Source organism: Emys orbicularis, chromosome 3 (assembly GCF_028017835.1).
Source record: "Emys orbicularis isolate rEmyOrb1 chromosome 3, rEmyOrb1.hap1, whole genome shotgun sequence".
NCBI lineage: Eukaryota > Metazoa > Chordata > Testudines > Emydidae > Emys > Emys orbicularis.
Genome location: NC_088685.1, coordinates 206,318,293 through 206,345,031, shown reverse-complemented (window position 1 = coordinate 206,345,031; position 26,739 = coordinate 206,318,293). Strand labels below are relative to the sequence as shown.

Below are 26,739 nucleotides of genomic sequence, written 5' to 3'. Positions count from 1 at the left end.
TCAAAGATTAAAGAGGTTATTTTTAAATTTAAAATTAATATTCTTTGAGCTATTGTAATCATCCACCATTTTAGCACTCAGTGGCTTACACTTCTGAAACCTTGTTCAAGACATGTTTAAATCCTTAAATCACATCAAACTGGTGGAAAACAAAATACCAAGCCAGTAATAAAAATAATTCAGACTAAAATTATGTAATTAAATTGGTGTCAAGTATCAGGAGGTAGCCGTGTTAGTCTGTATCCACAAAAATAAAAAGGAGTCCGGTGGCACCTTAAAGACTAACATTTATTTGGGCATAAGCTTTCGTGCATCTGAAGAAGTGAGGTTTTTTACCCATGAAAAATTTTGCCCAAATAAATCTGTTAGTCTTTAAGGTGCCACTGGACTCCTTGTTGTTTTTGTAATTAAATTGTTGCGCAAGATGTTAAATATATGGATTTTAAATATACTGTGCTGTGAGTTGAGATTAAGTGATACATTCATTTTAAAACATTTAATTATCACTAAGATAACAACACTGATAATGTTACTTCTTTAATAGTATCTCTCACTTATTCCTACTTAGTAAGAATTTAAATACTATTCTGGAGTGGGAAAGGACTGATTCTATGAGTGGGGAATCCTGGCCTCACTGTAGTCAATGGGAGTTTTACCATTAACTTCATTAAACCAGGATTTTACCCTATATATCTGGGTTTATAGTTAAAGGTGACTTATAAAGTTTTTCAGAAACAATGAAGTGCTTTAGTTATGTGCCAAAAGTCCTTAAAAACAATAGTATCTATACCTACCTATGCTTTTATATAACATCACTATGTTATCTAGACATCTCCTGCACAAGTTTTTCTAAACATATTTGTTTGGTCTTCATTTTCCTCCAAAGTACTAATGGCTAGCTCTATTCTACTGTAACTTGCATAACACATTATTTTATGAAGTTACAATGTGACAGCCATGTTTGCTGGTAGAGTTGACCCTCTTGGATTTGCACATGTTTATTAGATGGACTTGAAAAGCCTTTTTAAGATAATAAAATAACTTGAAGCCATATAATAAAAGTCACTTAGCTGAACACTTATAGTCTAGCAGGATTTAGCTGCAGTTTTGAAAACAAAGACTGATGGATTTTGGAGTGTAATAGCAGAATGGGAGCTGTACACAAGAAAAAGGTATAGAGTAATTTATGTATTGAATTGCCTTCTAACTCCTGCTATGTGGTGTATTCAGTACATAACGGTAGGGTTAACTCACTTTCAGAAAAATTAAACAGAAAGAAAAGGCTAAAAGGTTTTCTATAACAAGATCATAATTGTTAGAAAATTGATTATCACATGAATTATATACTACATTAAGTATTTCAGTCTGGCTAAGTAGGGAACTTACCTTTTATATATAGTACTACTGTTATTTTCCTTTTTTTTGACTTTCATGTTGCATCACATATGTCACAATGCCAGGTTCTGGTACATAATCCTCTCTTTTTGTTTGGAACATAGAATTGGACTTGATGTTAAACCACCCCCAGTGTATCAGCCCAAGGCTAGTTCCCATAACAATCAAAACTTTGTAGTCCTTCCAGATGGTTTTAAGGCCCATACTGGCATCTACCTATGTAAAGACAGTTGATCATTTTATTTTAAACATGTTCCAAGAAATATTTCTCTCCAACCACTATAATAGCACAGTACAGCCAAACCTGAATGTTAACATTTTTAATTATATTGCAGCATGCCAAATGATTAAGAACAAAAAGTGACAGAAGGAAGCCTTGCTTAGTGAACTTTAAAATTGTCTTTAAAAATAACCTCAGTTCAGATACCTAAAAAGAAATGCTAATTGCTGTACTTGTTTCCCATGAAGTTATAAGCTATACTGGTATAATTACTTCCACTTTGTTGGGGTTTTGCTGCTTTAACTATACCAGTTTTGCGTGTAAAACTTTTTTCTTTTTCAAAGAAGACTGAAAGGATATACAATGCTGTAAGATCTGCAACGATCATAAGACTTTGCACTTATCATTGATAAATCTCAAAACGCTTTTCAATGGTTTTACAAAGGAAGAAACAGGCACATTGGCCTCAATTCTGCAAACACATACACACCCATGTAAGCGTTGCAAGATCATGGTAACAGATGCTAAAAGTATGTCTACACTACAAAAAAACAAACAAACAAACAAAAAAACCACAACCCCAACAGCTGGGTCAACTGACTTGGGCTCATGCTATGGGGGTACAAAATAGCTGTGTACATATTCCCGTTTGGGCTCTGAAACCTGGTGAAGGGGATGGGTCTCAGAGCCTCTGTGGGAATATCTACATAGCTATTTTTACCTGCATAGTATAAGCCCAAATCACTTGATTCACACTCCAGGACTGGCTGCTAAGGTTTTGGTTTTCTTTGCAGTGAAGACACATCCTAAGTGACTTCCCCCAAGTATCACTGCACCTCAGTGGCAGTCAGAAATAAAATCCAGGTCTCCAGTTGCCCAACCCCATGCTTAGTTCACAAGAGCATATATGCTAGCCTCATCCCTGCCCCTTTCAAGGGGATTCCCAACCATTAACATATTCTGCTGCAAAACCAAAAGCTTCAACACCTATCTGAATGGTATTGTTAACCAGAATATATTTTACTGCATCCTTTTATAAGTTTTAGTGAATACTTCTCCTTCCCCACCAAGCAAAACACTCCTATACCCACAGGAAGTCCTACTATTGATAAGAACCCAGATTTTAAGCTCACGGTCAGGGTCTCATTATCTTTAGTAATACAAGCGTCTTGTGCTATATTTACTCCTGGGGGAATTCTGCGCCACTGCGGATGCACAGAATTCATGTGCCACGCAGATTTTTTTCCCCACAGAAAATACATTCTGCCAGAAAGGTGCTTCAGTTACTCCTTTCACCCATCAGGAGCCACTGTTGCACCAGAACAGAGCAGCCACTCCCAGGCAGGAGTAGCCCCAGCTGAGGACAGGGAAGAGAAAGAGGCTGCATTCCTCACAGCACCCTGCCTGTGGGGCCAGGTCAGGAGGCATGGGATATGGTGGGAAAGACAGCATGGGGTACATGGGGTTACAGGGGGAGGGGCAGACTCGGGTTCAAAAGGGCTGGGGGGAACAGACTGGGGCGGGGGCTGAATGGGATTTGGGGTGCAAGGACACACGGGGACAGGGGAAAGAAGGTGCAGGGACACATGGAGGGAGTGGGGACACAGGGGCATATGGGGGAAGGAGTGGGTGAGTGAGGGTGCAAGGATTCATGGGGATGGGGGAGAGGATGCAGGGCCACATGGGGACAGGAGCAGATGTACCTGACTGAATGAGAGTGTGCTAGGGTCTGCATGGCGGACGCTCCCTAGCAATCCCTTCCCACCACAAAAACCTGTTCCATACTTCTCTCACTCGCACCCAACCATCCTCCAAGTTTTCTGGGTGTGGTTTTGGGGTGAGGGTTGAGTGGGAGGGTGGAAAGAAAGTAGGGGGAGAGGTAAGCAGCAACTCTTCTGGAGTAGAAAGATTTTTGAAGGGCTGTTATAAAATAAGCCTGACCCCTAGAACTAGTCAGATCTTTCCCCCACAAAGTCCTAATATTTTCAAATACCTTGAAACACTGTAAGGCCAGATCTACATTTGAAAAGGTCTGCTGGAATAGCTATTGCTGCAAACCCTCCTAGAGTAGATGCAGGAAAGAAGTACGTTTGCCAGTACAGCTTATATCAATTTGGCAAGCAAAATAAGCTATACAGTCCTATAATTGTATCTACCGCAGGACTTTTGCAACTATAGAAATGTCACACACACAAAAATACACCCCAATCAACATTGCTATCTGGGCAAAAGTTTATAATGTAGAGCTGTTCTAAACCACAGTTTGCATTATGAAGGGCTCTGAGAATTGCTCAGGTATAGAGTTAGTCTTCCTAACACTATAAGTATGTCTGTGCGGTAGAAGGATCTGGTGCTGATAAATACCTCCTCTGTAAAACACTGAAATCTATACATGACAAGCAACAGATGAGAGCTAAATATTATCATCATGACTAGAGCTGATTAAAAATAATCCAACAATTTCTCAATTCCCCCTCCTCCATAGCATTTCAAAACGTGATAAAAATTAACCAGCTCTACTAATGTGGGAAATGCTGTTGTAAACTCAAAAAGGCAGGGAGGGGGAAGGAAGGGCAGTGTTTCTAAATCCTTGTAGTTTAGCAACCCTTCTTGACAGTGTGTTTTGGGAGCTTGCCACAGAATACTTGACACTAAGGGGCATACAGTGAGCAGTGCGTGCATGCAAGATTTTCTTTGCTTTAGATTGTAACAAAACTATCAATACCTAGTGACCCGAATGCCTTTTTTGAATCTCGAGGGGGGTTACAATCTAGTGGTTTGCAAAAGGCACTGGACTGGGATTCAGGAGACCTGGGTTGGATTTTGGCCTCAGGCACACAGGTTCTCTATAACCCCACTGTCTAGGGACTGCAGCTCAGGTGTGGGAAAGAAAAAAAAAAACCAAAGACCCGACAGGATATTGCATATGCTGCAGTAATAGAGGCCATGCAGTCCTACAGGTGGGTGGCTCCTAGGACTGGGAGTTGGGACACCACTGGGGCTTTGAGGTGACTCCATGTTTTCTCTCGTTTTCAGGTGCTTGCCTGGCTGGCTCTTGCGCATGGGCTTATGCTCCAGCTGATCTCCCTATGAGGGGTCAGAAAAGGATTTTCCCCCAGATTGGCAGGGACCTTGGGGCTTTTCTGCCTTTCTCTGCAGCACACGTAGGTAATCTGCCAGTATCATTCTGCACATATCTCACTGAATCATTTCCCTGCCATGGGGGGGGTGGGGTGTTGGGACACTGGTGAGCCTGGTCCCTCCTATTCTCTGCCCGTGGCCCCTAACAGCCTCGTCCCGTGTCAGGTTCAGCGGGCGGCCCGTGACACACACAGGGGGTCAGAGCAGAGGAGCTGGTGACCCCTTCTGTGAATGGCGGGTTTAGGGCCTGCTCCCATGGACTTCACAGGTGCAGGATCTGACCCCAGCGAACAAGCGAGGTGTGAGTGCGGGTCACGGCCCGCCCCCTACGAACAAGTCAAGGGGGGGGGGGGGACCAGCCGCCTCCCCCTAACCCGCAGCCCTGTTCCCTCTACCCATTCCCAGGAGGCATCAGCCCCGCTCGCCCCCCCAAATCCTCCTCACCTCCACTCACACACCACCCGCCAACTCCCCCTCACGGGGCGACCAACCGGCAGCCGCCAACGCCTGCTGCCCGCGCGCGAGAAACCCAGGGTCAAGGCCAGTCCGAGAAGCCGGTGCAGGTCCTTTGCTAGGGAGAGGTGGTGCCTTAGTCAAACGCCTGTCTGATTCCCCAGAGCTACTCTCCTCCCGGAAATATCCTAACGGGGATTTCAAGCTGATTTTTACTCAGGAAAATGCCCGGACAACGGGACGTGTTAAAAACATGTCGTCAGGTCCCTCAGGCATCTGTGTAGGCACCTATATAATCCAAACCCTAACGGTCGGAGGAAGGCCAATTACATACGCTTTTTGTAATCCGCTTCTCCCGCGAGGGGGAATTATCGTCCCAAAGCCTCCCCACCCCTTTCCAATCGATTTAATTGTGGTTAACTCAAATCTCCTTGCTTTTAGCAAAGAACCGATCTTTCGTTGTCACGTGACACCGCAGGGCCACTAAGGGAAACACCCGGATGTCCATGCGTGTTGCCATTCCAGCTGGAATAAAGGTCTGGGGTTGTTTGGTCGCCATTTTGGATTGAGGCAAGGAGACGCCATATTGGATTGGGGCAGAGAGGCTCCATCCAGCAGCCATTTTGGATAGGGGCAGAGAAGCCGGTGCAGGCGAGCGAGAGCGACACACGCGGTGTGGGGAGGGGCTGGAGCGTGAGTATCCCCCCCCGGGCCCGTTCAGATCGGGCGGATATGCCCCTGTTTCTACTGCAATATAATCTACTCCCAAAATAAACACCGCTCCCCCGCACACCTCCAGGGGCCCCTGCCTCCGATGACCCCCCCGCCTCCAGCTCTCGTCCTGCTCAGCGCACCCTTCCCCAGCTGTTGCCACTGCTTGGTGTTCAGTGCTCAATCCTGGCCCCTGCAGTGAATGGCCAATCCATCGCCCCTGGGTACCCACCCCTTACATTCACCCCCCAACCTGTCTCTGCTCCCTTTGCATTCCCTTTCAAACCGCCCACTCCACTGCTTTCCCCTTTGCATTCACCCCCAAACCAACCCACTGCATGTTCCCTAATTGCTAGTGTTGTTTGTCCCCTTTGTATTCACCCACCCCCCAAACTTCCCTGCCCTCTTTGCATTCACCCCCAAACCACCCCACCCCCAGTGCTATCTGAATTAGAATAATCAGACATATAGATGAACACAATTTGTTGGGGGAAGAGTCAACATGACTTTTGTAAAGGGAAATCATGCCTCCCAATCTATTAGAATTCTTGGAGGGTGGTTGACAAGGGGGAATCCAGTGGATATAGTGCAGTGGCTCTCAAACTTTATTATGTGTAACCCCTTTCACATAGCAAGTCTCTGAGTGTGACCCCCCCTTATAAATTAAAAACACTTTTTAATATATTTAATACCATTATAAACACTGGAGGCAAAGCGGGGTTTGGGGTGGAGGTTGACAGCTCACAACCCCCCATGTAGTAACCTCATGACCCCCCTGATGGGTCCCAACCCCCAGTTTGAGAACTCCTGATATAGTGTACTTGGACTTTCAGAAAGCCTTTGACAAGGTCCCTTGCCAAAGGCTCAGATACAAAGTAAGCAAGCAGTCATGGGCTAAGAGGGAAAGCCCTCTCATGGATTGGTAACTGGTTAAAAGACAGGAAACAAAGGGAATGAATAAATAGTCAGTTTTCAGAGAGGAGAGAAAGGTAAATATAGTAACTCCTCGCTTAATGTTGTAGTTATGTTCCTGAAAAATGCGACTTTAAGCGAAACGATGTTAAGCAAATCCAATTTCCCCATAAGAATTAATATAAATGAGGGGGCTAGGTTCCAGGGAAAAAAATTTCACCAGACAAAAGACTATATTTTATATATATATACACACACAGAGTATAAGTTTTAAACAAACAATTTAATACTGGTACACAGTGATGATGACTGTGAAGCTTGGTTGAGGTGGAGGAGTCAGAGGGTGGGATATTTCCCTTACTGCTAAATGATGAACTAGCAATTGGCTGAGCCCTCAAGGATTAACTCTCTCTACACAAGGCAGCAGGAATGGAGGGAAGATATGCGCATTTCCCTTAAGTACACTGCCTTGTTAATTAGATCAGCTTGCTGAGAGGGCAGCTGCTGCAAGCTCCCTCCGTCTTGAGTCCTGGTGTCCCGTCCCCCCCCCGCTCTATGGAAGATGGGGTAAGTGGGGTGCAGGAGGGAGGGGGACATCCTGACATTAACCCCCCCCCTCTTCTTTCCCTCCCCCCTGCACAGCAAGCAGGAGTCTCAGGGAGCAGCTCTAAGGCAGAGGGCAGGAGCAGCACATGGCAGTGGGGGGAGGAACACAGCTGAACTGCAGGCAGCTGCTGGACAGGGAATTTAGGGGAGTGGGGAGCTGATAGGGGGCTGCAGGTCCACCCTGGTTCCAAGCCCCCACCAGCTAGCAGCAATGGGCTGCTCTTCCTGCAAGCAGTAGACAAAGCAGACGGCTGCCAAATGACGTTAGAAGGGAGCATTACACAACTTTAAACGAGCATGTTCCCTAATTGATCAGCAACATAAGAATGAAACAACGTTAACCCAGATGACTTTAAGTGAGGAGTTACTGTAGTGGGGTCCCCTAGGGATCTGTACTGGGACCAGTGCACCCTTATTCATATTCATAAATGATCTGGAAAAAGGGGTAAATGCTAAGATGGCAAGATTTGCAGACAATATCAGGATAGTTAAGTCCAAAGCAGACTGTGAGGAGTTACAAAGGGATCTCACAAAACTGGGTGACTGGGCAACAAAATAGCAGATAATATTAAATGTTGATAAATGCAAAGTAATGCACATTGGAAAACATAATCCCAACTGTCTATACAAAATGATGGGTTCTAAATTAGCTGTTAGCACTCAAGAAAGAGACCTTGCAGTCATTGTGGATAGTTCTGTGAAAACATTCACTCAATGTGCAGTGGGAAAAAGCTAAGAATGTTAGGAACCATTAGGAAAGTGATAGATAATTAGGGTTACCATATTAAAACATTTAAAAAAAGAGGACACTCCACAGGGCCCCAGCCCTGCTCCTTCCCCACCCCAGGCCCCGCCCCAACTCCACCCCTTCCCTGCCCCCAGCCCCGCCCCAACTCCGCCCCCATTCCAACCCCTTCCCAAAAGTCCCTGCCCCAACTCCGCCCCCTCCCCTGAGCGACCCGCATTCCCCCTCCTCCTCCCTCCCAGCCACGCGAAACAGCTGCCCGAGCGCTACCGGCTTCATGGTTTGCCGGGCAGCCCCCAGACCTCCAGACCCTGTGCCCCCGGCCGGGCACTTCCCCTCCCGGGCTCCGGCTGCGCTGGGGAAGCGCCCGGCGGGGGGCGCAGGGTCTGGAGGTCTGGGGGCTGCCTGGCAAACTGTGAACCCGGTAGCGCTCGGGCAGCTCGGCTCTTCAGCTACACAGAGCTGAAGTGTTTGGGGGGAGCAGCAGCAGCCGCCGCCGGAGCTGCTCTAAGGTAAGCAGGGGACAGGGATGCCGGCAAAGCATTTTCCCTGACATGTTCGGCTTTTTGGCAATTCCCCCCAGACGGGGATTTGAGGACCAAAAAGCCGGACATGTCCAGGAAAATCCGGACGTATGGTAACCCTAAGATAATAAGACATAAATATCACAGTGCCACTTTATAAATCCATGGCTTGCCCTCAGATTGAATACTGTGTTCAGTTCTGGTTGTCCCATCTCAAAATGAGTAAGGGTATGGAACAGCTACCATGAATCAAGATTAAAAAGACTAGGACTTTTCAGCTTGGAAAAGAGATGGGGGAGGGGGGTTATAAAGGGCTATAATATCATGAATGGGGGGAAGAACGTGAATAAGGAAGTGTTACTCCTTCACATAACACAAGAACCAGGGGTCAGCCAATGAAATTAATAGGCAGAAGGTTTAAAACAAACAAAAGGAAGTACTTCTTCACACAATGCACAGTCAAGCTGTGGAACTCATTGCCAGGGGATATTGAGAAGGCCAAAACTATAACTGGGTTAAAAAAAGAATTAGATAAATTCATGGAGGATAGGTCCATCAACGGTTATAAGCTACGATATTCGGGGATGCAACCCCATGGTCTGGGTGCCCCTAGCTTTAGATTGCCAGAAGTTTGAACTGAACAACAGGGAGTGGATCATTTGATAATTGCCTATTCTGTTCATTCCTTCTGAAGCACCTGGCATTGGTGACTGTCCGAAGACAGGATACTGGTGACCAAGTATGGCCATTCTTATGTTCTTATGCCTTTCCCTTTTGCATTCACCCCCTCCATCATCCCTTCTGCCTTTGCATTCACCCCCAATCTTCCCCACCTTCCTAGTGCTGCCTGCCCCCTTTTCATTCATCCCAAATCTCCATGCCCCCTTTGCATTCGCCCTAGGATGACCAGATGTCCCAATTTTATAGGGACAGTCCTGATTTTTGGGTCTTTTTCTTTTATAGGCTCCTATTACCCCCAACCCCCGTCCCGATTTTTCACATTTGCTGTCTGGTCACCCTAATTCACCCCCAAACTGCCCCACGCTTAGTGCTGCCTTCCCCCTTTGCATTCACTCCCCCAAACTTCCCCACCCCCTTTGAATTCACCCCCCACCTTCCCCACTGCCAGTGCTGTCTGCCCCCTTTGCATTCTTCCTAAATCTTCCTGCCCCTTTCGCATTCACTCCCAAACCGCCCCACCCCCAGTGCTACCTGCCTGCCACCGTTGCATTCACCCCAAACCAGTCCTCATTGCTGGTGCTGCTTGTGCCCTTTGCATTCACTCCCCAAACCTCACCACTCCCATTGCTGCCAGCTGCCCCTTTGCATTCACTCCAAAACTTGCCACCCCCCATGCTGCCTGCCCTCTTGGCATTTACCCCCCAAATTTCTTTGTTCGCACTTTACACAGTTAACATTAATAACACATCAAAATATAAGTTTAAGTGACACCCACATTATAAAATGTTTACTCTAGGTTCTTTTTCAGACCAGTAATTCCCAACAGTTGTAACTCCATCAGTAGTAGCTGTAGTATGGACAAGACTTTAGCATTTTTATCACTGTTTTTAACCCTGATCAGAGTGGATTGGAAATTATGGGTTTGAAAAATCCAGAGCCTGGGTAGATGACAAGATGGTGAACACACCTGAGCCCTTCTAAGACGAGTCTACACTAGTGTCCACAGGCAGAGCTGAACAATCAACAGTGTAACACTTGCAAAAAAAGCAAACATCATTCTGGGATGTATTAGTAGGAGTGTTATAAGCAAGACATGAGAAGTAATTCTTCCGTTCTACTCCACGCTGATTAGGCCTCAGTTGGAGTATTGTGTCCAGTTCTGGGTGCCACATTTCAGGAAAGGTGTGGACAAATTGGAGAAAGTCCAGAGAGAAGCAAGAAAAATTATTAAAGGTCTAGAAAACATGACCTAGGAGGGAAGATTGAAAAAAAAATGGGGTTGTTTAGTCTGGAGAAGAGAAGACTGAGAGGGGACATAACAGTTTTCAAATACATAAAAGGTTGTTACAAGGAGGAGGGAGAAAAATTATTCTCCTTAACCTCTTAGAATAGGACAAGAAGCAATGGGCTTAAATTGCAGCAAGGGTGATTTAGGTGGGATATTAGGAAAAACTTTGTAACTGTCAGAGTAGTTAAGCACTGGAATAAATTGCTTAGGGAGGTTGTGGAATCTCCATCATTGGAGATTTGTAAAAGCAGGTTAGGCAAACACTGAAACCTGTCAGTAATGGTCTCGATAATACTTAGTCCTGCCATGAGTGCAGGGGACTGGACTAGATGACTTCTTGAGGTCCCTTCCAGTCCTATGAGTCTATGAATTTGGGAATAATTGGTTTACAAGGTCCTAGATTAGCCAAGCTAGAAGCATCTGATATGAGCTATCAGAGCTAGAAATACTTTATTGAATACAAACGTTTTTAGGAGTAGGAAACTTCTCCAAGCACTGCTGGACCAGTGATTAAAAAAAGAGAATTTCAATGCCTGCGTTACACTAAGGGCCTGTTTTAAAGCCACTGAAGTCAATGGGAATCTTCACTGATTTAGTTGGGCTTCGATCAAGCTCTAGGTCATCTATTTGTTTTGTGTAAGTTTCCAGACACTTTATTAGAAAATTAGCAGTGTAAAAAGATTTTAACATCTCCTGTAATTTATTTCTGTGGCACTAATTGTTAACTTTTTTCCCAACCTGTTTGACATATTTAATTAAATTAAATATTATCTGTTTTAGGACTATTTGAGCAATATGTAAAGAGGTGGTTCAGCTTCTAGTTCTAGCAGAAGGAAATTATTAATAGATAATTAAATAAAGCTTTGTTCAGTAAAATGCAGAAGAAGGAATTGCCATTTTGTCATTAATTACTCATGTTCAGAGCATGTACAGGGTCCCAACAGCACACTCTTCTTATAATTCTCCATTATTTATAACTCACCTGTTGTGCACTTACTGCATTTAAACAGTAACATGTATTGCTACTCTCGCATCTTCATAATCTTTAATATGTCATTTACCTTTTCCCCTGATCCATTTGTTCTTGGGCCTTCCTCAGTGATGGTTATGTATTTCATAGTCCATCTCAATTACGATGTGTCAATAGTGGGAGATTTCCCCAATGTTAGTGTTGGTAATGTCTAAGAGCCATATTTGTAAAGATGCAGATAGGTGCCTAGTGGGATTTTCAGAAGTGCCTAGGTGCCTAAGTACCTTGGGATGAAGATCTTTAGGAACCTAAATACCTTTGAGAATCTGGCCTCATGGTCCTCTTCCATACTACATCCTGGTACTGGGAATACATAGATGACAAATCTTATTTCAAGTACTGTGCGGCTAATTTGCTCCTTATTATATATTTTTCTGTATTCCACATGTTCTTCATCTAACTTTAATTCTTCTCTTGGAACAGTGTTTGACAGCTTGTCTGTAACAGGTGGGTGGGCTGTTGAGATTAACAACAGAGTTAATCTTGGTGGACTTTGCCCTAACTGTGTACCTCTCTCACTGAGTTGCTACACCATAATACTTTCTACTTAAATAATGGTATGTTCAGGCGCATAGTTGAATCTGGAGTGCTCCATATTTCAGATTTACACACAGCTGGGCATAAAGGTAATGTTAAAAGGTATGAAAAGGACTTCCAGTTCCCAAGGCAAGCTCTTGATCTAGTGCCAAAAGCCCCTTCATATTTTGGCTGTGGTCCTTAGATGTATTTCAAAGCAATCATTTTCCCTTATACTAGTGGTCAGCCCTGGGCTTGACAATCATACGTATTAAGAACATATTATTTTCCATCTATTGCTGCTTTTTCTTCCTTGTTTTCTAAGGGGAATAATTTTAACAACTAAATACTTGCCTTATGGCTTCATCTCTTATTGTTAATGTTAAATTCTCTGTTTTATCCTGTATAGTACTGAGCACATCAAGGCTTACATAATAAATAGTTTCAAGGCCTTTCACCTTCCAGATTTTAATGCACCTTGCTGTCTCTTCTTACTAGCATTTTCTTTAATCTGAACAACACCACAGTAATGTCAAGTGCAGATATAAAATGTATCAGGTGCTGTCAATTGATTTTGATGCCCAAATCTTTCCATTTACAGTTTCTAAAGCTCTTATCCAGTTAACCTCCAGGTAAAGAGTTTTAGTGGTAAAGAACTTGTCTCACTGTATGCTTCAGATGAAATTTTTGCTAGAATTCGATAAATATTTCCAGAAAGTTTTTGCAAACATCCACTTGAATTAAAACCTCATGTTTGTTTCACTGGTATTCCTTTTCCTGTTTATTTGCAAGTCTGATATTTGCAATAATGTTTGCAAAAAGGAAAAGCATTGCAAATGTTTGAATTAATACTTATTTGCATGCAAATAGCAATGCATGTATGTTCATATGAGTACTTGATCTGATTGTGTCCAGTCTGTAGGTTTGGGAGTCAAACAGCCAAATAACATAGACAATAGTATGTGAATTTAGTGACCAGACTCATGAAGCAAATATATTAATTGTAAATATATGAAGCAAAGTTGTAGTTTGTGCAAGTAATCCTTTTACACAGATTTGTAAAAAAGGAAGTGTTTGTAGATAATTAATGAACAAATAAGCTATCATTTGTTTTACAGTACTCTCTTGAGGCCCCAAATGACATTGGGGCAACGTTGTGCTAAGCACTGTACATATACATAGTAAGAGGCAGTCCCTACTGTGAAGAGTTTATAATCTAAAAAGACAGACAAATGGCAGTAGGAGAAAAAGAGGTCTGAAGTGACATGCCCATGGTCACAGAGCAGGGCACTGGCATAATGGAATTCAGGTCTCCTGATTCCCTGTCTAAGGCTCTATCCACTGGACCCCACACTAGCTTAAAATAGTCAAATTGTTTGCTGGAAATAGACCAGCTCTCCTTTTCACTCAGCATGTCATCATGTGTGAAGGAGGCTCTTCTGCTCCTGAAACTTTCTTTGCTTCTAACACTTCTGTTTCAGTTGAGTTAGAGGCCTAACTATGTCACCTTCAATAGTTATACAAAATTACATATTAAAACAATGCATTTGATCCTTTCTTAAAAAAATGCTTCTATAAATAAAAGTGGGCTTTTTTGTGAGGGAGTGAGGGATTGGATTTTTAATCACCTGAATAATATCTACAGACTTTTATTTATGCACATAGATGAGTTTATGGGTCTAGACAGGCTGATGGCATGTCACGTACAGTACACTGTTTCCTGGAAGCACACTTTTCACTCCAAAGGGTACCAGTTGTACTAGATCCCACCCTCTTGTGTCTTATTTAGCCTGGGAACTCCCAAAGCTATGTGTCTTAAGTATTGCTGGCCCATTTCTGCCTACAATGGAGGGAACAATTCACCCCTGCTGGGTAAGGTAGCTCATGTTTCCTCTCATGTTTCAGTTCAGGGATTGGCAACCTTTGGCACGCGGCCTGCCAGGGTAAGCACCCTGGCAGGCCAGGCTGGTTTGTTTACCTGCAGCGTCCACAGGTTTGGCTGATCGCGGTTCCCACTGGAGTCGTTTATATTAGTTCTGTCTTCAAACTCTCTTCTGTCTGTCTGAGCAGGAAGAGAGTGGGATTTTGTACAAATTAGGGCACCTTTGACCCTCAACTCACGTGATTGTAAATTAATTTGCTGGATATCTTATTATGAATTTTCTCGCGTTTCTTTTTCAATCCACTGATGTATTTTGCATTCTAGGAGGGAATTTGTCTCTGTGGTAATGTTCTGTGTGAAACGCTGTGAGACTAAGGGTATGTCCAGACTACCCGCCGGATCGGCAGGTAGCGATCGATCTATCGGGGATCGATATATCGCATCTCATCTAGACGCGATATATTGATCCCCGAACGCGCTCCCGTCGACTCCGGAACTCTACCAGGGCGAGCGGTGGTAGCGGAGTCGACGGGGGAGCCCCAGCCGTCGATCCCGCGCCATGAGGACGGGAGGTAAGTTGAAATAAGGTACGTCGACTTCCCGTAGCTGAAGTTGCATATCTTACATCGATCCCCCTCCCCCCCCCAGTGTAGACCAGCCCTAATGTGGCTTTCTGACACCAGAATATTTTTGGATGATAGACAGAAGGTACATCCCCAATCTTTTTGTAGCAGGGCCTGATAGCTGCAGCCTCTATGCACCTGACCTCTCATGCAAGCATCACCACCAAGATGCAGCCTGGGGGAGTCAGATAAGAGGCTGCCTCTCTCTGATTCTTGGGATGTCTGTAATGCAATAAGCCAGTGGTTCCCAAACTTGTTCCGCTGCTTGTGCAGGGAAAGCCCCTGGTGGGCTGGGCCGGTTTGTTTACCTGCCATGTCCGCAGGTTCGGCCGATCGCGGCTCCCACTGGCCGTGGTTCGCTGCTCCAGGCCAATGGGAGCTGCTGGAAGCGACGGCCAGTACGTCCCTCAGCCCGCGCCGCTTCCAGCAGCTCCCATTGGCCTGGAGCAGCGAACCGCGGCCACTGGGAGCCGCGATCAGCCGAACCTGCGGACGCGGCAGGTAAACAAACCGGCCCGGCCCGCCAGGAGCTTTCCGTGCACAAGCGGTGGAACAAGTTTGGGAACCACTGCCATAAGCATTTGATGGAAAGATGCTTTGCCATATTTTGTAGTAGTTCCCACCTCTTTCTAGGCAGCTGTACATTAGGAAGTAATATTGAAGCATCAGCTCTCCAAACACAGAGCTGCTCCTCCAGTTCACCAACCTGCAGCACCATGGGTGGTCTTTTAAGCCTCAGTGCTTCTGAGAGTAGAGGAGCTTAGAGGCACCATATTTGCTGAGCAGCATTGAACACACCTCATGGCATGGCATGTTCCCAGCCTCATACTTTGTGTATCCGGGGTACTGGTCACCCAAAGTAATCCACAGGTTAGCTAAGTAATCCTCATAGCTGCGAAGAGGATTCTTGATGGTGCTTTTCAGAATAGAGGAAGTGAGCCTATAAGCCCATGTTCCCCTATGCTGCATGGGGATTTTATTGGTTAAGCAATCTTCAGTCATGATTCAAGCTGTTTGGATAACCCCTGCTGTGACAGTCTATCTTGTGACATTGAACTCTTTCCTATTGTTTCCCTCCTACTGTCTTTCCTATTTTATTTTTTAATTGGTGGATCATTAAACAAGCTCTTGCTGATGACCCTTTATTAGACAATGTTTACATGTCTGCCCTATTCTCAGACTCACAAGAGCCTTACGGTGCAAAACAAAGATCTAAAATAATATAATGTATGTGCGGGGTTATATTGGCTGTGGTTTGTGGGATGCCGAAAGCGTCTTGGCCTTTCTGTTACTTGGCCTGTATTTTTTGCTGGTCTGAAGAGCTTTTTAAGGTACGGTATCCCGTGAGTCCCAGGGGTATACACTAACAGTATGCACTATTTGAAAGCTGGGATTCTGAATTGTTTTTCGCTTCAGTGGTTGCCTTTTTCCTTCAGCTTTAATTCTGACCTAGATTAGCAGCTGCTGTTTCAAGAACTGTTAGTCAGAACCACATTTTATACCATTTAAATAGTTGTCAGTAAAGGCACAGTGGTTTCTAAATCTGACTCTGGATACCACCAACGAGACAGCTAGATTCTGTTACCCTTACTTATGCCGAGTAGCACTTTACTTCATGATTGGCTCCATTTAAATGTAGGGGGGTACTCAGTGGGAGTAACATGCTACTCACTGCAAAGGTAGCAGTACCTCCTCCCTAGTTCGTGGTGTGGGAAATCTGCTGAACCCCACCAATGATTTGGATAGGAGGAACTCTGCCAAAAAAGCAGAAATCTTATGAGAGTGGCCATTTTATGTGAGGGTGAGTGTCTACCCACATTATGGAGAAAGCATGACCACTGTGGCCCTTTCTTGTAGCACAGCATCATGACCTGCATCTCACTTGTCTGTCTCTGAGTAGATTTTTATTAAAGAATTTTGTCTGCTTGCTAGCTAGTGAAACACTGAGCCGTATACAAATAGAATACAATACAAGAGCCCCATCACGCTAATAGTCCATTCTTCTACTTCAAAGTATAATGCAAGTGATGGTTTTGTTGGTAGTTACATTTAATTTTCAACAGTTACCTTTAAAGGGGCTCTCATTTTAAATGACCCTTACCTAAGTCAAACAGAATATTGAAAACCTAGTTTACTTTTCACTATTTACGATCCTTTGTTTACTGTTTGAATTTCTTTCAGCTCGAACAGTGAAATTCATTTATGGGCCTAATTCTGTTTTCATTGTGCAAGAAAATCACTGAAGTGTCAATAAGAAATTTCCTTGGGCAAGAGTATTGAATTGTTGCCCCAGTCACTTTCACTTTTGCATATTGTCATTTGCAATTTCCGATTCAGAGCTGCAATGTTTGGGGTGCAAATACTGCATGGGAATGGTTATTTCAGACGATTGCTGTTGGAATTTAGGATCATAATTTAAGTCTTTCTTTTGGCCTTCAGAGTTTGTAAAAGTGTGTGATTTTTGTTCTTGTTACCAAATTTAATTTGAGGGCAAAATTTGAGTTGACAGTGTTCTTTTAAATCAGAACATTTTAGTATATTTGACTTTTCAGTATTACCTTTTGGAGCTAATGTTTTAAATTTCAGGATCTGAGACTTACTATGGGCACAATCAAGGCAAAAGTTACTTTTGTGACCATTGGAACAAGTATAATCAAACCTTCCAGGCCCTGCAACTGCATAAGATCTGAATGAAATGTTAGGTATTCTGTTATGTCATTGTTGAAGGGCAAAATTTTAGCTATAAGTCTATGATACAAACGTCTTCTGGGTGTGAATGGCTTCTGAAAGTGAGCAGTCTCCCATTTTATTTTCAGAGGACTAAGTCTTTCAGCAAACCTTTGCCCAAGACACTAGCTAAAGAGACTGTAAAATTTATGTGACCTGCTGTCAGACCATAGTGACAAAGAGTTCAAATAAGATAAAGGGAAAATGTGTTCATCTTCTAATACAGGGGTAATTCTTCCTAAACTGATAAATAGAGAGACAAGGTGGGTGAGGTAATATCTTTTATTGGACCAATTTCTGTTGGTGAGAGAGACAAATTTTCCAGTTTATACAGAATTCTTATTCAGGTCTGCAAACATACTCAGAGTATCACAGTTAAATACACTTTGTCTCTCTAATACCCTGTGACCGACACAGCTACAACAACGCTGCATACAACTATAAACTGATGAATGTCTCTCAGCTAGTATATAATTGGATAGAGAACATAATCCAAATTCATAGTGATCTGTGAGCAGGGCCAGAGTTCATGCAGCTGGACAGAACCTCAGCAGGGCTCCCAAATTAAGCAGCAGAACCCATTTTAGGTTTTCAGGTTCATTTACAATTTTTCCTGTAGAGCAGTCAAAATGATGCTCATCAGCAATATCTTTGACCACATTCCCTAAATCCATTTTAATAGTCTAAAATATAAACAAAACAATATAAACAAGGCAGCTTTTTTTGTCAACTAGAGCTTCCAGTCCTGGCTTCTGGTCAGCAAACACTTGTCAGTTCTTTCCTGAAAAGAACTCTACCCCATTTTAAATTTCTGATCCTAACTAACCTCATATGCACCTGTTTGACCCAAGTGCAGGTACAAAACTAGAATCCCATACCATGGTGTAGTTCTGAAGGGACCCAGTTAGGACATCGCTGCAATGGGATGTGTCATAACTACAAGAGTCTCCCCTCACATGGAGCACAATAGGAGATATACAAGCCATCATAGGTTCCCTCTGGCTCACAGGAATTGAGTTGTCATCCAGGTAGAGGAGAAAGGGACTTATTGGGCCACAGACTCCTTTGTAATGAAAGGCTGTGAGGGGAGAAAGGAAGAAGGTATCCACAACCACCACCTGAACCATGATACAAGGTTGAGGAGACAACTCATTAGAGCAGGTGATATCCTCTCTCCTCTTTAGTTTATATTTCTCTTTTTGAAGGAAACTGGTTCAAAGGATGGTCTTTCCCATTTTCCCCCTCTCCTCTTCTTCACCCTCCCCTTCTCTTAGAGCTGTGCAAAGGAATTTCTCCTGCAGGATGTGTCCTTGGATAGGGCTATGTTTCTGGGATTGTCACTAGAGCACTCAGGAAGTGAGAATCATGAATCACTGAAGGTCTCCTAAACTGCTTCACCAGGGTCTTCTGTAGAGAGAAAAGTTGACATTTCGATTTTCATAGAACAGATGGTGGTGATGGATGTAATTTTTAGGGTGCGAGTACTAAAGGAATAAGAATTGCTGGTATAGAAAAGAAGCTGGTAGGGAAGGCCTAAGGCAAAAAAAAAAAAAAAAAGTGGGGGGAGGTTGGGTGGGTCTGGAGACGGTCCAGTGGTTGTGGCACTTGCCCAAGATTTGGGAGACCTGGCTTCCATGTCCTGTTCCACAAGGATTTCCTGTGTGACTATAGACTGGTCTGTCTATGCCTCTCTCTCCCATTTGTAACATCAGGATGGATAGTATTGCCCTACCTCACAGAGGTGTTGTGATGATAAATACATTAAACATTGTGAAATATTATAGTAGCAGAGGCCATAAAAGTACCAAAGGTAGGTAGCTAGATTGATCTTCTTAAAGTGTTTTTCCTTTGATTTCAGTGTGAGCAGAGTCTACAATATGTAAAGCAACATGAGCGTGGAATAAACAAATAGTGGAGCTAAAATTGTTTGCCACTTGGTATAAAGATCTGTTTTTTTTTCTAGTGCAAATCTTTATTTGTAACTTCTTTTTGATATTTTAGGGGCTCTGTTTGAACTGATAATCATGGCATCCAGCAAGTTTGTTATTAAGGTAAGCAGAGCTTCAAATCTTTCATAATAACCAATATTACCACAGTAATCTTTAGTATATGGCTAATCTATACATATCTATATTTAAGTTAATGATAAAGTATCAGGTCAGCATAGCACATTTTGACCCTTGGCATTTCTCACTTACAAAATGGAGACTATATTAATGACAATAGAAATGCAACTGATATATCATGTACACCACTGGACCTTGGCAGAGTATCTTTATTGGAGGTTTTGTCCTTTCAAATGACATTTTAAAAACTATGCTTGTGTAATTTAAAGCTACTCACTTTATAGTTCATAGTTAGTGAGTCAGAAAACTGCATGAATTGCCAGTGTAATAATCTTAACTACCTGGATTAAAAATAGGAATCACTTCTCTCTGACTAATATTTTAATATTAACCAAGTAACTCCCTCATCAGATCAGCTAAGACTTTTGTTGTTTTTTTGCAGGTAATCATATTGTTAAACTTTCTTTGTGGTCAGTCACTGCTTCTTGACTTTTTTCTCACAATTCCTATTCTTTTCCTCTTTCCTGTTCTTCTTGTTTTTATTACCACACTATAAAATATTAACTGTAAATAAATCACAAGAGCATATATGTATGCTTTTGTGATTTATTTATGTATATAGTTTGTTTATATATGATTTCATTATATAATATTTGAATGTTTAAAGATTAGTGCTGTCTTTATTGCAGTATTGTGTAAACAGCATTGTATAGTTCTGCCCACCTGCAAACTATTTCAGCTCAAAGCAATGGGTATGTAAAAAAATCACTCAATCTTATTATCTGCTTCTACTTCCAGACCTCCTTCTCTGTTATCCTAAATGGAGAAATGCAAACAGTAATTTAGACTTTGCATATAATTCCATGTGATTAGAACCTCATGTTGCTCTTTGGTGGGGTCTTCTCCAAGATTTTTCTTCATAGGGGAGCTTATGTTTTTCCTTTGTGGATAGGTAGCTTTACTTTTTGGTGGGTTGTTAGAAAATATTCATGATCATCCAGATATAGCAGCCATCTAAGCTGCCATGTTCTGGTTTCATGGCAAGCTAACCTGTTTAATAAAGAGACATGTATATAGTCAAAGTTGTGTTCTTCCACAAGGGAAAGAGAATCATAAGTCATGCAATGAGCTTTTTAGTATTTTCCTCCTCATATCATCTTTAACTTGACTGTACATACAGTCCCATGTCTTGGTCAAGGACAACTATATATGCCAGAAATTTGCGTCTGCTTCCCCATCATTACAAGGGAAGAGAGGATTAATGTTTCACATTTATAGCATTCTGTGGCTGATATCCTGAGTATACATCACTAGTATTTTACTGGTAGAAAAGTAGCAACAGGAGCCCTATGGGAATCCAGTTATTTGATCGGTTGAGTCCTGGTGTCGTTAACACTAGTGCCATTGCCAAGGTAATCGGCTGGGTTGAGTTGGAGTGTTTGTGCTGGATAGAATCCTGAGATCTTTGGTCACTAATCAGCAATGTGGTGTGGATTGCCTATCTAGCACAGACACTGCAACTCTATCCAGCCATTTACTTTGGCAATCACACTATTGTCAATGACATCATGAGAACTCAGCTGAGCAAACCAATGGTTTCTCATACAGGTGTTTCATATTGCTACCGGATGAGTCAGGTACCAGTAGTGTATGCTACTGTCACGTCAGCCACAGAGTGCTATAGGTTTGGGACACTTCTATTTCTCTTTGTAATTTTGGAGAAGCAAAGGCAAATTTCTGGCATATACAGAATGCTGAATAGGAATATAAATTAGTTTCATATTTTTTGTGTCCATGAAGTTTTTCCAGGTTGATAGCTGTAGAAGCAATTTCCTATTTAATTTAAACCTGAAAGATCACTTTGTCAGGCTTATTTATTTACTAGGCGTAGATTTCCATCTATGGGTTTTTGCTTCCCAAAAGATATGTTCTCCAATGAATATAAATATGATTGCTCCCTCTCTCCTTTATATTCCACTTTCTGGGGAAGGTTTTCCTTCAAAAGGCTCCTCATTAAGGCCCAGAAATTGCTTCTGCTCCACTACACAGAGAGGCAATATAAGATAGCATGTTCTTACTCCGTTGAGGCTTGTAATACAATTTAAAGTAATAAATAATAGAAGTATTGTGCCACTCTTGCAATAAATATTGTATAAAATTGAAATATACATATTTTGGCTTGTCTTCCCATGAGTAACATGTAAAAACGGGAGAGAAACACCTCAGCATTATAAATACTGTGGTGGTCAGAATCTGGAATATGCAGCTTATTATCCCATCTTTCATTTTTGTCTTAATAGTTTCAAATGTAATTTAAAAAGAGAAAATGCCTACAATATATTTCATAGTTTTACTTTACATGAACATACATGTATTCTACCAGAGGGCTCTCATAGGATCTTTTAACATGTTTCTGCTGTGTAATGGTGGATTATTTTCAGCAGAGGGAGTAGTTGGTCCACATTTGAAAGAAGATGATAAGCATTTTTGTGGGAGATTCTTAAAAGCAAATGAAATGAAGTTAATTGATGCAGTAAAATCGCTTTTATATTTTTATTACAAAAACTACATTTAAGTCCTAAATGCACATATTTCAATTGCCAATTGGCTGGAAACCATAGTATATTGTGATATGCGACAGCTAACATTTAATGAATAGTTATTTGAGCAGGTATTTTCAGTTTAAGCAATACTTATACCTCATTGCTTCATGGTGTGCTATATGGTAGAATAAAAAAAACTGAAAAATTAGGCATATGAACTTAATTAGGATAATGTCTGTGTGTGTCTTTGCTCCTAAAATATTTTAGTGCTATTATAAGTAAGCAAATCTTAACCTTAATTGGGCAGGCTTAAAGCAAAATTATGAACTGTATATAGACTTGAGAAAAAATACCACTGGGCTTTTGTTTAAAATTGATGAAAGGTTAAAAAGGAGAATTCTCCTGAAATTATGTAATTTGCATCCACCCATGCCAAACTACTCAACTAAATATGGTAAGCCCTGTAGCCATAATATAAATCAACCTCATATACTATTTATAATATGTTGATCTGTCATACCTTTCAAAAAGAGTACATCTGAGTTGGTAACTCTTAAGCTTTAGTGAAAATATTATAAAATAATAAATCTCTTCTCCGAGATGGTTTCTTTCACTTTGGACTTCCTTGCATTTACACATTTAGGGCTCTGTTCTAACTCAGATTTGTAGACCTTTACTGCCACATATCTGAGATTAGAATAATTGCTGTTAAAATGTTCCTCTGGTCAGCCAGGACATTTTGGGCCAGATTTTCAGAAGTGGTCAGCCCCCCGCATTTCTCATTGTTGTCACTGAGAGTTGTTGAGGGCTAAGGTCTATAGGTTGCAAACTCCTTGAGGCAGGGAACGTCTTACCTCTGTTTTGTACAGGACCAAACACACAGCCATTGCTTAATAAATAAATGCAAAGAGAACCCTTGGTATCTTTTAGTTTAAATATAACCATCAAACCTTGTTAAAAGTGTTCCTGTTGAACATTTTTACACTTCTTAAAGCATTCTATTCATGAAGGGAAGTATACTAAAAAGCTTTTATCTTTTTATCAGGGTGGAAAGGGACTGAGTAGATATACTGAGAGAAATGTTCTTTTTGTCAGACTGTATACTAGCATCAGCCTATGCCGTAATAACAAAGCGTGTGATTTTAGAACAAAATTCTGCTCCCAGATATGTGCGAGTTGCCATTGACATCAGCGTGGGCCTGAGAATACAGAATTGGACACTTTATTTTGGTGTGGATTCATTGTGGTTTCATTTGTAATATTTGGTCAGGGTAACTTAATTTTATTAATGGTTTTCTAACAGTAATATTTCATTTTTGTGTGTCTCCCCTCATTTTGTTGCTCTCTGATTGCTTAGCTGCCATAGACCTTTTCCAGGATATTGACAATAACTTGTATATCGAGTGATGATCCTGTGGCTGACTCTTAAAGCTGATTGTCTGTCTTGCTTACTTTGATAGCTACTGAGGTTAATGATTTTGTAAGTTTCACTGGCCTGAGGTAGCTGATCAGTATTTCTATTAGACTATCCTTGTAGCTGAAAACAAGGCTTGACCTATCTTTTCCAGTAAATAGTTTGGTTTAAAATATAAAGTATAGTTAAATTTTTAATCTGTTGTTGATAGTATAGTGGCTAGGCCTTTGCCTTAGGACCATGGGGGATGGACTGTGCATTTTACTACTCTAGGGAGTAATTAAATCCATATGTATATGAATGTACTGTTTGTAAGGTGTGGGGAGAGCAAGGGTAAAGAATACTTTATGTAAAAGATTGCTATTTTCCAAGATACTGCTTTTATAGAGTAAACAAAAGAGATTTTCATAAAAATCTGTCATGACAGATCAACGGTTTTGTATCCGGTTCTTGCAGCTGAATGTTTTTCCTACATTATATATTGTGCATATCTTTTGACATATCACTTAGCTTGGAAAACCAGATCTCTAGAGGGATGGCTTACCTTAAATAATTATAGTGAATGTATTTTTCTGCTTCTTCTTAGTATGACTATTAAGGCTATTTTATATGTGAAATCAAATGGGTTATTTTAGTAGGGATACTCTGGCAAAACATTTTCAAAAGGATTAAACTATTTTATAATATTAAAAAACAGTATGTAAGAATTCAATTTAATATTAAAAGTAAGATGCCAGAGTTCTGTGAATTGTTTTTAGGGGCTGCTGAATGAATTTTCCTTATATAATAGGAGGCCCGATAATTTAGTATGTTTTTTGACCCACTTACTTTAAGGGCTATACTACCCACTCAAAATGCTGGGTTCCCAGGGATGGAGTTCTTTTCATAAGGGTCAAGTAAGCAGGGCCGGCTCCAGCGTTTCTGCCGCCCCAAGCAAAAAAAAAAAAAAAAGCCGCGATCGGCGGCGGCACTTCAGCGGCAGGTCCTTCGCTCCTAGAGGGAGTGAGGGACCTGCCGCCCCCGAATTGCCGCAGGTGCCGCCCCTCTCCCTTGGCCGCCCCAAGCACCTGCTTGTTAAGCTGGTGCCTGGAGCCGGCCCTGCATGTAAGTACCTAAAGTAAACAGTATTTGAACTATGTCTATTTCAACTGTATTGTACAAAATAACTACAATATACAGCTGTGGGTGGTGGTGTTTTAATAATAATAATAGTAATTAGTATCACAACAATACTCCAATCAGGATTGAAGCCCCATTTTGCTAGACACTGTATAAACATATAGTAAAATGTGTTTTTTCCTTCATCTGTCACCTGGCTTTTTAGATTTTAAACAGTGTGAAGGGTTGGAGAAAGGGAAACAACATAAAAACAAAGTGATCAGGGGTAATGGGCACATTTATTAATTACTTTTATTTTTATTTTTTTCTTACTGTGCAATTTCTCTTTCATATTTATGGGGGAAGGAGTAGCAGGATATGGAATGGCAAAAGAGGTGAGTAAATAAGGGAGTGGGGAAAAGAAAAGATGAAGAACATTGATCAGGAAAGGAGTGAGTGGATAGCCTGATTCCAACTCCTCTGAAATCTCTGGGAAGATCTCAGACCTGAAAAGGCTACGGATCAGGCCTGGGGAAAGGAAGGAGGAATGATGGAGAGTAATGAGATTAAGGGTGATAACAGGGGAACGTTGAGGGAAAGGGGTAGGAAGAAGCTGGGATACATGCCAATAATATGAGAGAACTTTCTTGGCGGTCACTTGATGTGGTACGGAGTAAAAGGCTGCTGGTACAACTCATTTAGCCTTCTGTTCTCAGTAATTTAAATAAATAAATTAAATGTATTTGCTATACCTAGAAAGTGAGGATTCTGCATTATGTTTCCCTCTCCCATCATATGCTATGTAAATTGATTCTGGTGGGTGAAGATTCAGTATTATCCCTGTTGTCTGCGTGTTCAGTGTGTTGGGACATTCTGATAGAAGGCGAGTGAAATGAGGAAGAGATGTGACAAAAGAGTGTATGCAGGAATAAACTAAAAGACAAAATTCAGTAGTCCACAATTTCCTTAAAATTGTTCTATTCTTTTAAGCTGTGCGGACAAATTTCAATTTCAGTTCTCCAATAAAAAATGAGTGTCTCGTGCATACTACAGTATTTACCAGTCAGCTGTGACTCTGCAAATATTCTTTTTGACTCAGCATGCTAACGTTTCCTTAAATAACAGTAGAGCAGAGAAAGGCACATTGTGTAATTTTCTGCATTCATTGTAATCCATGATGTTTGAGGATTCTTGACTGTTGTGAAAACCCTTCTAACCTGCTGATAAAATGATGACTAATGGTCAGCTGATGAAAACAGATGCATTGCCATGGCTTCAGAAACTTTAGTGTCCATATAAATGTTTCACTTTCCACAGTTGCTCTTACTCTATCCGGGATGATAGTGCACTTATTCTCTAACAGTTGACAGCTGCTCAATCAAGCCACAACAGTGTGGTTGGCAAAAACTATAAATTCCAGTTAAAGTTTTAAAATAGTTTAAGGAACTAAAAATCTGAAACTTGAAGAAGTCACATTAGGAGCATTTTCAGATTAAGTAATACTTTTGAGCTGAGTGATGATAACGAAACATAATGGCTCTTTCTGTGGACCTGACCCAAACCCCATTGTAATCAATGAGTTTGGGATCAGGGGCCTGTAAGAGTATATTGGCAATAGAATATAGCCTAACTCAAAGGACTTATAAAATTGTTCTGTCACCAGCGTTATTCAGTTTGGCTTGTTAGCTTTAGTTATTTTTGAGTTTATTATTATTATTATTATTTATTATTATTAAGTTCAAAGTCTGTCAGTATTTGAGCTCCCTATCCCTCCCTAGGAATGGTGCATCCAAATAAATTATAAACAAGATCTAACTTTCATATGGAAACCAAAGGCAGACTCTAGGGGAGGAACTCCAAAACACTATAATCTTGTTGGTGATCTAATTTACCCACATTTTACACTGGTGTCACTCTTTTGACTACAGTTACTTCTCACTTGCTGTGAGGCCCACTATGCTTCCAGTAGAAGTTTTTGAAGCTAAGCAAAGTATCAATGCATGGTTCCAAATATATAATATCAAAACTCGTATTTTGATGCCTGAACTGATACCAGTGATTTATATGAGCAATATGAAGATAGAAGGCCAAATGCATTGGATTTGAATGCAGTGAAATTCACATGCATACTAACAGGTGAGCTTCAAGTCTTTTCTTCACAATC

The 26,739-nt window shown here is 41.7% G+C and overlaps 2 protein-coding genes across 2 annotated transcripts in view; one reads left to right on the top strand and one right to left on the bottom strand.

Moving 5' to 3' along the window:
- Positions 1–1,407: 1,407 nt before the first annotated feature.
- Positions 1,408–5,287, bottom strand: LOC135875865 (uncharacterized). The gene is made up of 2 exons (XM_065400923.1): positions 5,201–5,287; positions 1,408–1,611 (listed from the first exon to the last, which is right to left on the bottom strand). The coding sequence occupies exon 2, from the start codon at positions 1,597–1,599 to the stop codon at positions 1,408–1,410; it is 192 nt and encodes a 63-aa protein (XP_065256995.1). The 5' UTR covers positions 1,600–1,611; positions 5,201–5,287.
- Positions 5,288–5,834: 547 nt separating this feature from the next.
- The window catches only part of SLX4IP (SLX4 interacting protein), a 124,951-nt gene continuing 104,046 nt past the window's right edge, over positions 5,835–26,739 (top strand). Inside the window, exons 1-2 of the mRNA XM_065401711.1 lie at positions 5,835–5,902; positions 19,456–19,505. Of these exons, the coding sequence (XP_065257783.1) occupies positions 19,479–19,505 (27 nt within the window). The 5' untranslated portion in view covers positions 5,835–5,902; positions 19,456–19,478. The remainder of the gene's footprint in view (positions 5,903–19,455; positions 19,506–26,739) is intronic.